The sequence below is a fragment of the Muscardinus avellanarius genome (assembly GCF_963383645.1).
Source record: "Muscardinus avellanarius genome assembly, chromosome: 16".
Taxonomy (NCBI): Eukaryota; Metazoa; Chordata; class Mammalia; order Rodentia; family Gliridae; genus Muscardinus; species Muscardinus avellanarius.
This window is the reverse complement of record NC_137802.1, coordinates 14,511,343-14,527,110: the sequence shown is the minus strand read 5'-3', so window position 1 is coordinate 14,527,110 and position 15,768 is coordinate 14,511,343. Positions and strand designations below refer to the sequence as shown.

The window sequence follows — 15,768 nt, the reverse complement described above, 5'->3', positions numbered from 1 at the left end:
GAGTTTCCAGAAACCCCAGTACCACCAAATAAATTAATAATAATAATAATAATGATAATGATAATAATAAATTGGTCTGGGAGTGTAGCTTGGAGGTAGAAGGCCCTTGAGTCCCATCCCCAGTACCATAAAAAAAAAAAAAAAGTCTGAGCTCACCTTCTCCCAACCGACTTTTTTTTTTGTACTGGCGATTAAGCCCAGGGGCATTTGGCCTCGGCACTACCCTGGAGCCCTGTTCGTTTTATATTTTGAAGCAGGGTCTTGCTAGGTTGCTGAGTCTTATTGAGATGCTAAGGCTGGCCTGGAACCTGGAACCCTCCTGTCTCAGCCTCCCAAATACTGGGATTCCAGGCTTGCGCCACCACCCCTGGCTTGTTCTGCCATGCTTAGCCCGGCCCCAGCACTGTGTCGCAGCTAAGCCGGTTCTCCAGGGGTTCCGTCACCCCCTGCCCACACCCAGCGAGGCAGGAAGGCCTCAGTCTCTCAGGGCCATATCCAGTCACTGCACAAGTCTGCTCCTGTGGGCCTTGTTGAGGAGGCCTCATTAGCAAAGCGGAAACAGCAGGGACCCCGAGCAGTCCAGAGGAGAGAGAGCCAGCGCCTTCCAGCCTCTGACCACTCCAGCGGTCCACTGTGGTCATGCCCCCCGAGCAGAACTCTGCCTGCGCTCTAGGCACCCTTACCTTTGCCCTTAGGATGTGGCTTCCTCCCTACCGAGGCTGAGAGCTTCCTTCGGAGAGAGCAACCAAGACTCGCTGAGTGCTTGTTACCTGCCAGGAGCTATTCTACTCACCTGGCAGAGGATATAACCATCTCTGGATCATGCCAAGGGCCCCAGGGCAACAGGGACAATTACTGCCTGGCACAGAGAGGCGAAGCCCTGACCCCGGATCACACAGTGAGTGGCAGAGCTAGGCCCTCACCCAGGACACTGTGCCTGGAGTCACTGTCCCCTACTGTCCCCCAAGCTGCAGGGGCTGGACAGGAGTGCTGGCTAGCCACTCAGATGCACAGGGCAAGTCTGGGTGGGAGATGGGGGTCCGTGAATGTGGCTGGGATGATAGGGGTGGCCCAGGTGGTCGACCAGGCCCACAAGAGTTACTGTTGAGCGTTACCACGTGGAGCCCAAGGGCAGCCCTGCCGTGGGCCTCGGGGTTTGTTCCAGCTATAGAAAGAGGGAGTTCCCATGTGGTGATCAGGAGCAATTTTTTGTGTGGGACCAGGAATGGAACCCAGGAACATTCTACCTCCGAGCTGTACCCCCAGTCCTATTTTTTTATTCTTTATTTTGAAACAAGGTCTCACTCAATTGCAGAGGGCCTCACTAAATAGCTGAGGCTGGCTGTGAACCTGGGATCCTCCTGTCTCAGCCTCCCAAGTGCTGGGATTCCAAGACTGTGCCACCATGCCTGACACATTTGAAAAATTATTTTTTGGTATGTGGGGAGTGAATTCAGGGCCACTACTCCTGAGCTACACCTACAGACCCTCTTATTTTTTAGTTTTTATTTTGACACAGGTCTCACTTCGTGCTGAAGGGGCTCGCTAAATTGCTGAGGCTGGCCTCAAACCTTCAAGCTTCCTGTCTTAGCCTCCCAAGTACTGAGATTACAGGTGTGGTCCTGCTAAATTCCTGGGCTGTGCAGTCTGTCCTCCCTCCTGAATCCTGCTGGCTCCAGACAAGTACAGCAGGGCTCTCCTGCTCCCCTCTGAGGTCCACAGTCCCAGCCCTGTCTTGGTCCTCTCAGTCCCCTAGTCTGGTGTCTCAGGGTCCACCTGCCGCTTACCGCCGCCGCAGCGCCTCCTTGTGGCCGCCGCTGGCCCCAGAAGCGAGCAGTAAATCTCCTCCAGCCTCTCCAAGTGTCCTGCACGGTTGGGGCTGGCCTCATTGGCCATCTGCTCCCCGGCTGCCACCACCGCGTGGAAGTAGTGCTCCAGGACCCACCGGGGACTGGCCTGTGGGGAGGGACGTCAGACCTCGCTTAGCACCATCCACCCCAAGTCCTCAGGGCCACGGACAGCCCAGAGTTCAATGTAACAGCGAATGCATGGAAGAGAATATTTTGCAACCATTAGAAGTACATATTCTCTAAGGAAAACATTTATGTATCATATTTCCAATAGCATGGGAACATAAAAACATGCACGCGCGCGCACACACACACACACACACACACACACACACACATATACATGTGCATACAACATGTGTACAGAACTTGCCAAATTTTATATTTCAATTTGTTAAAAAAAAAAAAAAAGGAATGGAGGGCCAGGTGTGGTGGCTCACATGTGTAATCCCAGTACTTGGGAGGCTGAGGCAGGAGGATCATAGGTTCATGGCCAGCCTCAGCTACTTAGTGAAGCCCTCAGCAGCTTAGTGAGACCCTGTTTTCAAATAAAATATAAAAATTAGGTCTGGGAATGCAGCTTGGAAATAGAAAGCCCCTAGGTTCCATCTCCAGTACAAAATATAAAAATTAGGTCTGGGAGTGCAGCTTGGAAAAATAGAAAGCCCCTAGGTTCCATCTCCAGTACCCTCCCCCCAAAAAAAAGAAAAAGAAAAAAAAAAAAAAAAGGAGCGAGGGTGGGGCTGGAAGGTATTTGAACCTAAGCTGAAATCTGAGGTCAGGGTTCAAATCCCGGCACAGTGCCTTTGTACCTGTGAGGCCAGGGGGAGATGACCATCTTCCTGTCCTTTACTTTCCTGTCTATAAATGTCGATGGTAATCGTATCCCTTTCACAATCTTATGGGGAGAATTTCAAAACGCAGTAAACTGTTTAAACAGTGCCCAGAACACAGTCCACAGTCCATAAACGGCGGCTGTTATAATTCTTGTCCTTATTGTTAAGGACGTATGCCAAAATGCTCATTGCGATTATTTCTGGGGGGCGGGATCATGAGTGGTTTTTAGTGTCTTCCTTCGCTTGTCTGCGTTGTTTTTATTGCCTTCTTTCGCCTGTCTGCATTTTTCAGGTTTTCCTTGGTAAGCATGGATTCATTATTGATTTCCCGGGAGTTGGGGGGTATGGGACAGAGGCAGGGAGGGCTCCCTGAGCGTGTGGCCGGGACCTCAGTTACCTGCAGCTTCCGGTGCAGTGCCCCCGCGTGGCAGGCCTCCCCCAGGGCGGCCTGCAGGGCGTGGGAGACCACGTGGCGCATGCAGGCCTCCGGAGTCTGCTGCACCTGGGCGGCCTCCAGCTCCAGTAGCAGGGCGCTGCACACCGAGGCCGGCACCAGCTCCGGGTCCACGAAGAGGAACACTCTGAGGGCGGGGGGAGGAAGGCCAGGACTGGATGAAGAGGACCGCGGGAGCGGGGCCACTGGATGGGCACCCTCAAAGCTTTGTAGACCCTCCCCCCCCCAAGTTACTTAATTTCTCTACGAAGAAAAACCTCAAGCCAGGCGTGGTGGCGCACGCTAATAACCCCGGCATTTGGGAGGCTGAGACAGGAGGATTGTGGTTCATGGACAGCTTCAGCTACTTAGTGAGGCCCTCTGCAACTCAGCGACACTCCTGTTTCAAAGTAAAGAATAAACCGGGCATGGTGGACACTTGTAATCCCAGCATTTGAGAGGCAGAGACAGGAGGATCGTGGTTCCCCGACAGCCTCAGCTACTTAGTGAGGCCCTTTGCAACTCAGTGAGACCCTGTTTCAAAAGAATAAATAAAAATAGGGCTGGGGGTGTTGCTTGGAGGTAGAAAGCCACTGGGTTCCATCCTTGAAACAAACAAAAAAAAAAAGCCTTAAATGCAAAGTCTATAGGTAGGTGGCAATATGGAGCCGTGAGGACTGGTAAATTGGAGCACACCCAGCCCTTCGAGAAAGGTGGCTGTAGGCCCCCAGCTGTAGCCCAAAGCAGAAATGTGGGGTGCCTCCCCCCAGGTCACTAGCACCCTCTGTGTGTGAGCAGGGCGCTCAGAATCCAGCCAAGAAGAATCCAGCTCTTGCCATGGCCGGGGCTCTTCTCAATTCCCCCTGCTAGTGACAGTCATGCCGGCCCACACACCCCAAGGGGCTGGAGGCAGCCACCATTCTGGGGCCACTCACCGCTCCTGGTAGGGGTACAGTTCACTCATCAGGTTCTGCTCTGCAATGACGGTCCTTTGATACAAGGTCCCTACAAACCAGAGCATGTCCGTCAGCGGGCCCGCCTCTGCCTCTCTGCCTCCCTCTTCCTGTCTTCCCGTGGTAGGGGCTGAGATTTTTGAGCTCCCTGGCATCCTGGGGAAAAGGGGCAGATGTTGGACGGCGCAGGGAGACAAGGATGCCTGGCTCCTACCCGGCACGGCCCTCTCGGTTTTCAGCCTGATGGCGCAGTCCAGGGCGACTGTGCAGTAGGGGGTGGGCAGGGTCAGTAGCCTTGTGCAGAAGGCATAGGTTCTCCTGTAGAGATCCTCTGTGATGCCTATGGCCTAGGAGAGAGGGAGGAGTTGGGGTGCCCAGAGCCCTAGGGCATGAAGGGTCCTGGGTGTGAGAGGAGGTCGGGCTGCCAGCCAGCCTTGGCTCACAGCTCTCTCCGAAGTGCACACTTTCCAGGCCTATGCAGGACTGCTTTTCCCAGCATTCAGAGACAGAAGCCCATCACATCTGTCCAGGGCCAGGCGCGCCCCTCCCAGCCCTGCCACACGGTTCTGCGGTTCCCCAGGCTCGGATCCCAGGAGCTGCTCTCTGGAGGTCCATCCTCCCCCTCCTCCCCTTCCTCTTCTTCCTCACCGCACCTCTGTCTGAGCTCCACCCTGATCCCAGCCACCCCAGCAGACCCCGGATGGCTCCTCCCGCTCCTCTTCTTTCTAACCACCTGCTCCCACCCCTGACACCACACACAGCCCCTCATTACTTTCCCCAAAACATAAAAAAACTGTTTTTGAGCCATGCATGGTGGTGCAATGCCTGTAATCCCAGTACTTGGGAGGCTGAGGCAGGAGGATCGCAGGTTCACGGCCAGCCTCAGCTACTTAGTGAGGCTACTTAATGAGGCCTTCCGCAACTTGGTGAGACCCTGTCTGAAAAATTAAAAAATAAGCCAGGCTTGACAAGGCACACTTGTAATCCCAGTACTTGGGAGGCTGAAACAAGAGGACTGCAGTTTTGTGGCCAGTCTCAGCAACTTAGGCCCTCTGCAACTTAGGCCCTGTTTCAAATTTTAAAAAATGGTTAAAAAACAAAAACAGGGGTGGGGGGGGGGTAGCTCAGAGGTAGAATACCCCTGGGTTCCATCCCCAGTACCAATAAATAAATAAATAAATAAATAAATAAATAAATAAATAGGGGCGTGCTGGCGCATGCTTGTCACCCCAGCATTTGGGAGGCTGAGTCAGGAGGCCCATTCGAGGACAGCCTCAGCTACTTAGTGAGACCCTTTGCAACTCAGGGAGACCCTGTTTCAAAATAAAGAATAAAAAAATAGGGCTGGGGGTGTCGCTCAGAAGTAGAATGCCCCTGGGTTCCATCCCCAATACTGCCAAAAGAAGGAGGAGGAGGAGGAAGAGGAGGAGGAGGAGGAGGAGGAGGAGGAGGAGGAGGAGAAAATAAAGAATAAAAATAGGGCTATGGGTGTAGCTCAGAGGTAGAATGCCCCTGGGTTCCATCCCCAGCACTGCAATAAATAAATAAATAAATAAATAAATAAATAAATAAAGTTAATTAAAAGTTGCTTTCAGCGTGTCTGTGTCTTCTCTCGTGTAGACATCCGTGCTCGGGAACATGTGCACAACCCCAAGGACCTGCTCCTGCTCCCTGCCCTTCTCCAAGACTGCCCGACCTCCCCACGGCCTCTCCACCTTTATCTCTGGGCGGGAGGGAAGGAGAGCCTGGTGCACACAAACTAGTGTGCAGCGGGCGGGGCAGGCCAAGAGTTTTCCTAGGCTTGCTGGGGCTGAAGCAGGGTGTCCGCTAACGGGGGAGGCCAGTGTCCGGCCGGCGACACAGGAGTCCCCGTGAGTGCTGACCCCGGCTGCCAGCTCACCTTCGTGAACACGTACATGAGCGTGTGCAGCAAGGGGAGGATGACGTGCCGGAGGTCCTCACTTTCGGCCTGGAAAACAGGAGATGGCGTGGCAGATCACCACGTCCGAGCTGGACGCCGTATGGGCTGGGGTGGCCAGGAGGGGCAGAAGGCGAGCCGCTGTGCCCCGAGGAGCAGCCGGGACCGAAGAGGGTGCGCAGGCGCGGGAGCCCCTCTGTGGGTGCAGCGGGCTCGGTGGCGGGGGCTGGCACGGACTCAGCGCAGAGCTCAAGAAAAGTGGCTGCAGGCCCCAGCTTGGAGGCTCCCTGGAGGATGGCATTTCCCAGAAACAGCAGATTGCAGAGTGGCACGCAGGATCGCTGAGGTGGTACAGGATCATTTGAAAACCGTAGTAGTTATATACATGTAAGTTTCGAGGTGCCTTCTGTTTCAGATGAGTGATTCCTCTCTCCTCCTCCTCCTCCTCCTCCTCCTCCTCCTCCTCCTCCTCCTCCTCCTCCTTCTCCTTCTCTCTCTCTCTCTCTCTCTCTCTCTCTCTCTCTCTCTCTCTCTCTCTCTCTCTCTCTCCTTAAACTGGGAATTGAATCCAGAGATGTTCCTACCACTGAGCTACACCCCCAGCCCTTTATTTTATTTTATTTTTTTGGTGGTACTGGGGATTGAACCCAGAGGCATTCTACCTCCAAGTTATCCCCAGACCAATTTTATTTCTTATTTAGAAACAGGGTCTTAGCTGGGCATGTTGGCGCATGCTTGTAATCCCAGCATTCGAGAGGCGGAGACCTGAGGATTGTGGTTCAGGACAGCCTAAGCTACTTAGGTGAGGCCCTCCGCAACTCAGTGAGACCCTGTTTCAAAATAAGGAATAAAAAATAGGGCAGGGGGTGTAGCTCGGAGGTCAAATGCCCCTGGGTTCCATCCCCAGACCCGCAGAAAGAGAGAAAGAGAGAAAGAGAGGAGAGGAGAGAAAGAAAGAAAGAAAGAAAGAAAGAAAGAAAGAAAGATCTCACTAAGTAGCCAAGACTGGTCTTGAACTTGCAATCCTCCTGTCTCAGCCTCCCAAGTACTGGGATTACAAGCGTGTGTAACCACGCCTGGCTCCTTTTTTTTTTTTATTTTGACACAGAGTGGCTACCTAAATTACCCAGGCTGGCCTTGAACTTGTGATCCTCCCACCTCAGCCTCCTGAGTTGCTGAGACTGCACTTGCGTACCACTGCCCCTGACTTGAGGTTTCTTTTTGAAATATGTTAATTCGGGTAAAATGATGGGTATTGATGCGAGTAAAATATTGCTAGCTGAGTGTGATAGCGCATGCCTGTAATCCCAGTATTTGGGAGGCTGAGATAGGAGAATGGAAAGTTCAAAGTCAGCCTCAGCAACTTAGCAAGGCTGTTAGCAACTTAGTAAGACCCTGTTAAAAAAAAAAGGGGGGGGGGAGCAGGCATGGTGGCGCACGCTTGTGATCCCAGTGCTTGAGAGGCTGATACAGGAAGATCGCATGTTTGTGGCCAGCCTCAGCTACTTAGTGAGGCCCTCCGCAACTTAGTGAGACCCTGTTTCCAAATAAAGAATAAAAAATAGGGCTGGGGGTAGAGCTTGGAGGCAGAAGGCCCCTGGGTTCAATCCCCAGTACCACAAAGAGAGAGAGAGAGAGAGAGAGAGAGAGAGAGAGAGAGAGAGAAGAAAAGAGAAAGAAAGAGAGAAAGGAAGAAAGAAAGAAAGAAAGAAAGAAAGAAAGAAAGAAAGAAAGAAAGAAAGAAAGAAAGAAAGAAGGACGGGGCTGGGGGTGTAGTTCAGAGTTTGGAAATGTGGAGCTGCTGGTCTGAGCCCCCAGCCCGCTAGCCCTCTCTCTTCCTCTCGCCCCCCTCTGCCTTCCCGAAGCCTGAGAACCCACCTTCTCCAGCTCTCTGAGCAGAATGCGGACCAGCGCTGGGCTCTTAGCAGGATCTCGTTCAACCTTCTTGTGCAGGGACCACCTCCACATGCCTGAGTCAGAAGAAGAGGGAGCCCAGCATGATCAGGTGGGGGATGGGAATGGGGGGATCCCCTGAGCAGGACCTCGAGCCCCAGGCCCCAGGCTGTGACTCTGATCAACCACATCCGGACTCCTGTACACACAGGCGGGCTCATCCCCTTCAGGGTCATTCTGACCTACAGTCCTTTGTGGATGGGGAGTTCCCAGGGCAGCATTCAGGGGAGGGGACACAAGTGGGAACAGGTGTGTGTGTTTGTGTGTGTGTGTGTGTGTGTGTGTGTGTGTGTGTGTGTGTGAGACAGAGCACCAGCATTTACAGAGGGGTTTATTATTATTATTATTTTAAATTTATTTTTATTGGTGCATTGTAATCATACATCACATTGGAGTACAAGACTTGAGAGGATATACAAGCACACATCATCCAGTTAGCCCTCATCCAGTCCCCATCCCATTCCCTCCCCCTCCCTCGATCCCATGCTTGTTTGGTGATTAACTTTGATACATATGTTTATGTACCTCCTGCTTTTTAAAGAGGCTCCATCCTCCCCTATTCCATACACTCTGGTTGGTCACCTTAATTGCTTCACTATAGGGCCCTTTCTATAGCTCGACCACGTCCTGTTGCCCCTTTCCTCCTAGTTATTGCTGATTAGGGGAAGCATCTGGTTTTAATTTTCTGCGATATTTCTCTGTACATGCCGCGTTGCAAATACCGATCCCACTCTTGACGGCCCCAGTTGTGGCCTGGCTACCTGGTGGACTGATCCAGACCTCGCTGCTTCAAGCAGCGGCCTTGCCTCATGGGAGGGCCCAGTTCTGGCCTCACTGGCCCCGACACTGGCCTAACCCCTCAGCTGGCTCCGATCCCAGCCTCGGAGGCCCCAGCACCGGCCTTCCTCACGGCAGGCTCCGATGTTAGCCGATGGCCCCGGCATCGGCCTAACCCCTCGGCAGGCTCCGATCCAGGCCTTGGAGGCCTCAGTAGCGGCCTTGCCTCATGGAAGGCTCAGATGCCAGCCAGTGGCCCCGGCCCTGGCCTAACTGGAGGGGGCTTTTATTTGGAAGGTATGAAGAAAGAAAAGGGCAGACCCCCAATGCACTCAGCCACAGCTGCTAGGAAGGTTGCACCAGGCAGCGGAGAAGCCTTCTGGGCCCTCCATGCCCTAGGAATTTCCAGCTCGGAGGAAGGGGTTGGAAGCCCCTTACCTTTGAGTCCATGCTGGGGCCCTGTCCCCATCACATGGTCAGAGCTGGAGCGGGACGGGGAGCAGGGGGAGCCGCCTGGCCAAGGGCTCTTACCTCGGTTGCTTTGCAGCGCGGGGGCCTGGGCGCTGAGCTCCCGGAGCACTGCTTGCACGCTGCGCTGGAGGTCCAGCTCTGCATCTGGAGGGGACACTCTTTGAGGCCAGAGGCTTTGGACCTCAGCCTACCTGACTTTATTCCTGTCTTTAGCCCGCCTGTGAACTTCAAGAAGTGTCCTGAAGTAATCCACCCAGAGTTGGCGCTCATCTGGAAGATAGCATTCCCACTGGAAACTCCGTGTCTTCTGTAAAACCAGCGTTTCGCAAAGGGCAGGGTGTACAGCATGCCCCTCTCCCCTTATTTGAGTTTTTGCTTTCTGGAGTTTCAGTTACCCGTGGTCAACTCGGGGCCCAAAATATTCGATGAAAAATTTCAGGAAAAAAAGGAAAAAACAGACAAGTTTTACACTGCTTGCCACTTTGAGTAAGTAGCATGATGAAATCTCATACCAAGCCGGGCGTGGTGGCGCACGCTTGTCATCCCAGCATTCGGGAGGCTGAGACCGGAGGATCGCGGTTCGCGGACAGCCTCAGCTACTTAGTGAGGCCCTCTGCAACTCTGTGAGACCCTGTTTCAAATTAAGAATAAAAAATAGAGCAGGGAGTGTAGCTCGGAGGTTGAATGCCCCTGGGTTCCATCCCTAGACCCAGAAAAAAAAGAAAAGTAAAGAAATCTCATATGATCCTGCTGAGATGTGAATCACCGCTTTGTCCAGTGTATTCGCTCTGTATATGCTACCCACCCATGTAGGAGATGTCTTGGTTGTCAGTTCAACTGTGGCAGGGCTTGGATTCAAGTAATCCTTAATTTATTTAATATCAGTCTCAAAGCATGAAGTAGTGATGCAAAAGAGACACAACATAAAATCCAGAGGGCCAGATGAACCCTGGTACCATGCGGCAATGCTGCAGGGCAGGTCGGATGAAACACAGGACTGTATGTAGGGTTTGGCACTCTCTGTGGTTTCAGGCCTCCACTGGGGGTCTTGGGATGTGTCCCTTGTCGATAAATGGGGGACAGCTGTATACTACCGGGGGTTCATAAGTCAATTTTAGGTGGTTCACAAACAATCTTACAATCTAAAAATCTGAATAGCTAAAGCACTTTTCAAATTGATTGATTGATTGATTGATTGATTGTGATATTGGGGATGGAACCCAGAGGCTTTCTACCTCTGGGCTATATTTCCAGACCTATTTTATATTTTATTTGGAAATAGGGTCTCACTGAGTTGCTGAGAGCCTCACTAAGTAGCTGAGGCTGGCCACAAAACTGCAATCCTTCTGTCTCAGCCTCCCAAGTGCGGGGATTACAAGTGTGCGCCTCCATGCCCAGCTATTTATTTACTTCCTTCCTTCCTTCCTTCCTTCCTTCCTTCCTTCCTTCCTTCCTTCCTTCCTTTGGTACTGGGGATGGAATCCAGGGACATTCTACCTCCGAGCTACACCTTCAGCCCTATTTTTTTATTATTTATTTTGAAACAGGGTCTCACTGAGTTGCAAAGGGCCTCACTAGGTAGTTGCTGATGCTGTCCGTGAACTACCATCCTCCTGTCTCAGCCTCCCAGTTACTGGGATGACAAGCGTGCGTCTCCATGCCCGGCTTATTCTTTATCTTGAAGCAGAGTCTCACTAAGTTGTAGAGGGCCTCGTCAAGTTGCCAAGCCTGGCAGTGAACCTGTGATATCCTGTCTCAACCTGCCCAGTGCTGGGATTATAAGTGTGTACCACCACACCAGGCTGAAACTAATTTTGTGTGTGTGTGTGTGTGGTACTGGGGATGGAACCCAGGTGCTTTTCTACCTCCGGGCTATACTCCCAGGCCTATTTTTATAACTTATTTGGAAACAGGGTCTCACTAAGTTGCTGAGAGCCTCACTAAGTAGCTGAGGCTGGCTTCGAACCCGTGCGATCCTCCTGTCTCAGCCTCCCAAGCGCTGGAATTACAAGTGTGTGCCACCACGCCCGGCTGAAACTAAATTTTAAAGTCAACTTAAAGAAACATATGAGATGAACAGCATAATGGGTGGTCACAGAGACTCTCTTCTTGACTCAGTCTGACTCAGGCCCTCAGTGCCCTCTTCTTTTCTGAGCCTTGACCTTCCTTCGCCCCTGTCCTGTCTTTGGTCTGCCCAGCCCAGTTTTAGCAAGAATTCAGCTAAGTCACTTTAGAAAGTATCTGCCACACTTCCCGACCTTTGATATATATATAAGAACTTGACCTGCCTCTAGCAAGAATCCTGAGATCAGTTTAGCAAGTCTCTCTCCTCTCTCCTCTCTTCTCTTCTCTCTCTCTCTCTCTCTCTCTCTCTCTCTCTCTCTCTCTCTCTCTCTCTCTCTGTCTCCCTCTGTCTCTCTGTCTCTGTCTCTCTCTCTCTGTCTCTCTCTGTCTCTCTCTCTATCTCTCTCTCTCTCTCTCTGTCTCCCTCTGTCTCTCTGTCTCTGTCTCTGTCTCTCTGTCTCTCTCTCTCTCTCCCTCCCTCTCGTGGTACTGGGGTTCCTGGAAGCCCTTCTACCTCCGGGCTACACTCCCAGACATATTTTATATTTTTATTTGGAAACAGGGTCTCTTAAGCCAGTGAGGCTGGCTCCGAACCAGCGCGATCCTCCTGTCTCCGCCTCCCAAGCGTGGGAATTTAAAGCGTGCGCCACCACGCCTGGCAGGAATCTCTCTCTCTTGCTGTCTGCTCATGGGCTGTACATATCCAACTGTCCTCTCCTTGTTCCGAGTTGAGCCTGCTCTTTCTCTCCTGTTACAATAGCCTTCTTTCTTCCCACCAAACCCCGGGGCATTCTGCCTCCAGGCTCCATCCTCAGCCTTATTTTATTTTTTAGCATGAAAAAATTGATGTTAATTTATGTTAAGTTGCTAAGGGTGTCACTAAGATCATGTGGATGCTGACCTCAGTCTGTGATCTCCTGTCTCAGCCTCCCAGGTACTAGGATTATAGATAGGCAACATTACAGCTGGCTTCCCAGCCCTTTTTTTTTTTTTTTAATGTCCTTCCTTCCCTTCCTCCCTCCCTTTCTTCCTTCTTCCCTTCCTTCCTCCCTTCCTTCTTTCCTTCCTCCCTTCCTTCCTTCCTTTCCTCTCTCTCTCCTTCTCTCACCATGAACCACATGGAAAGATCTAAAACCCCTTCACAACTGTGACTTCCTCCCCTCCTCATTAGAAGCGAAGCCAAGCCTTTGTCTTCTGAGCCTGGGTCCCCCTGCTTTGCAAGCGGAATTATGTTTCTATGCTTCAGAGAAAAGAGAGAAGTTGCCAGTGGTCCCAGGAGACAATTTCAAATAAACTCTGCTTTCGAATGTCTGGGCAGCTGGAGTAAACTCGTGGGCTTTAGCCCACATCTGGCTCGCAGATGAGTTTTTGTCTGGGTTTATGTGACGTCTTTTTTTTTTTTTTTTTTTTTTTTGTGGTACTGGGGATGGAACCCAGGGGCATTCTACCCGCAAGCTATACCTCTAGCCCTATTGTTTATTCTTATTTTGAAACAGGGTCTCACAGAGTTGCAGGGGTTCTCACTAAGTAGCTAAGGCTAGCCACAAACCTGCCATCCTACTGTCTCAGTCTCCCAAATGCTGGGATTACAAGTGTGCGCCACCACATCTGCCATCTTTTAAAACACAAATCAGCTGCCAACTTTTAAGAATCAAGAGATTTTGGCGTAAAACTTTGGGTGGCTGGTATCTCTGATAATCTGAGTAGCCCAGGGGCATTCTACCTCTGAAGATCTGTTGAGCCTGGGCATGCATTCTTTAGACGTGGGACGGGGCTGGGGCACAGCGGTTCCTGGAGAGAGGAGCGGCTTCTCTGCTTTACTTCCCATTCTTTGGTTTCACTTATGGTTCACATATGAGTCTTTGATCACCAGCTAGCTAGCCGAGCCAATCACACTAGGCTGTCCGGAGAGGTTGAGACTAAAGAATGATACTTTTAGTTAAAGGAGGAGAAGCTCAATTTCTCAAAACCACGAAGGCACATGGATTATGGGGTTTCAGGTAATGGGCAAGACCAGGCCTGGCTGGAACGTCGCTTACTGGTGGTGGCGAAGCTCACATGAAGGCAGCTGGGCACTAAAGCCTTTGAATGTGACAGCAAAAGTCACCTAAGCCACCTCCATCCATGAATGCGGGATATTACTATAAGGTACTAATAGCAACAGTTTCTTTTTTTCGTGACGCTGGGGATTGAACCTGAACTACACCCTCCCCACCCTATTTTATTTTTTATTTTGAAGTAAAATATCACACAAGTTTTTTTTAACCCCAATATGATGTATGAATATAATACACCAATAAAAAATTAAAAATAAATAAAATAAATAATAAATAAATAAAAAGAATTCAAATTATGAATATTATGACCCAACAGTTACTGATTATTGTTCTTCTTTCCCAGAGAAGAATTTTTTTTAAATAATGAAAACAATAAAGATTTAGAAAATACCTTTTAAACTGATAATAAAGAAAACTGTACATGATAAATAAAGATCATCTGATACAGGGTTAGGGGTGTAAAAAATAGAAAAATCATATTCTAGATCCAGATACTATTTCCTCCTAGATAATAATTATGATCATATTTATTATGTCCCAGGATATTCCTGGAACTATGATTAGATCCAGAAATAATTTGGGATGACAATTAATTGCTTCACAACAGACAGGTGTGATAAATAGATATAGATATTCTACAACTCTAATAATTAACAACTCTCACCTATTAAAACATCTAAAAATTAATATCAAATCTAAGGAGGAATGTCAATAAAAAAAATATATCACAAAGTTAATGAGAGCCTTGCTAAATTGCTGAGACTTGCTTTGAACCTGCAATCTCCTATCTCAGCCTCCCAAGTACTGGGATGACAGGTGTACATCCCCACACATGGTGATATTAGCAACATTTAAATAGCTTTTGAAAAAGAGTATTCTATAACTACAGTAGAACAACGCTCTAATATCACCAAGCCAATTTTAGTCTCATCGTAGGTAGACAAGAAGACTACATTTCCCATAGTCCCCTGCAATCAGAGAGGAGCCATGTGTCTTGTTCTGACCAATGGAATGTAGAGGAAGTAATGAGTGTCATTTTCAGGGCTGGTCATAGAATTCTCTGCACTATCCTTCATACCATTCACATCCACAGTGGTCTGGGAGGACATATGTTGAAGACGATAATGCCATATGAAGTAAGAAGCCTTAGATTCCGAATGACTGCATGGAACCCAGAGTGGATTATAATGTGAACACAACATGAGGATCTGAACAGGACATGGCGGTGCACTCCTGTAATCCCAGTTTATGGGAGGCAAGAAAGGAGGATCACAGGTTCAAGGACAGCCTCGGCAATTTAGTGAGACTCTCAGCAACCTAGCGAGACCCTGTTTCAAAACAAAAAATAAAAAAGGTTTGGGGGGCCGGGCGTGGTGGCGCATGCTTGTAATCCCCACGCTTGGGAGGTGGAGACAGGAGGATCGCACAGGTTCGAAGCCAGCCACTCTGGCTTAAGAGACCCTGTTTCCAAAAATAAAAAAGTATAAAATAGGTCTGGGAGTGTAGCCCGGAGGTAGAAGTGCTTCCAGGAACCCCAGTACCACACACACAAAAAAAAGGTTTGGGAGTGTAGCTTGCAGGTAGAATGTCCCTAGGTTCAATCCTGAGTAACACACACACACACATCTGGGGTTGTAGCTCAGAGGTAGAATACTCCTAGGTTCAATCTCCACTGCTACCAAAAATAAAAATAAAAACAAAAAATAAATAATGAGAGTTTGTTGTACCACCTTTCTGATATTTGGGGCCATTTGTTATAGCAGCTAGCATTCAATGACTGACTCATGGATATGCAAAGTCTTTCCCATTGTATGCCACATTTGATTCCAACAAGAGCTCCGTGACTTTGGCAGGACAAATGCTGTTTCCTTCTTCCTTATAGATTCCAGGTCTAGAGCCCTTATCCTTGTCCTGTACTGCCTCTCTAACCTCTAGGGCTCACACCCAGAAGAAACCCAGGCTCTCTCTTCCCATTTTACGGATGGGAAAAGGAGGCTCAGAGGAAAACATGTGACTTACTTGAGGCCACACAGCTGCTGAAAGCAGACCTTGCTTGCTCAAATACTTTCCTTCTAAAGCTGCCCTTTTACATGAGACCCTTTTCCTATTTACTAGAAAAAGAGAGAAGAGGATATATCCAGGTGTGATTATGTGTGTGTCTATCCAGGTGCACCCAGGGTTTGCAGTGCAGAAATAAGCAGCCCTGGTAAGGTTGGCTGAACAAGGGTCCCAGCTCTCTCCTGGGCATTTTTATAGAGCGATAATAGAGGGAGGTGACTGGGAGAAGAAAGGCCAACAAGATACCAACCACGGCAGGACCCCAAAGTACTATACCACAGTCAGAACAAGGTAAATTGCTAAGTTTGGCGGGGCATGGTGGTGCACGCTTGTAATCCCAGCATTTGGGAGGCTGAGACCGGAGGATCACTGTTCTCTGCCAGCCTCAGCTACTTGTG

At 50.0% G+C, this 15,768-nt stretch overlaps 1 protein-coding gene across 1 annotated transcript in view; it reads right to left on the bottom strand.

The window, feature by feature from the left end:
* The window catches only part of PIK3R6 (phosphoinositide-3-kinase regulatory subunit 6), a gene marked incomplete at both ends in the record, with an annotated part of 59,488 nt that overhangs the window by 27,293 nt on the left and 16,427 nt on the right, over nucleotides 1-15,768 (bottom strand). The window contains 7 exon segments of the mRNA XM_080712971.1: nucleotides 1,788-1,956; nucleotides 3,084-3,267; nucleotides 4,055-4,124; nucleotides 4,287-4,419; nucleotides 5,973-6,041; nucleotides 7,869-7,960; nucleotides 9,252-9,335. Of these exon segments, the coding sequence (XP_080569097.1) occupies nucleotides 1,788-1,956; nucleotides 3,084-3,267; nucleotides 4,055-4,124; nucleotides 4,287-4,419; nucleotides 5,973-6,041; nucleotides 7,869-7,960; nucleotides 9,252-9,335 (801 nt within the window).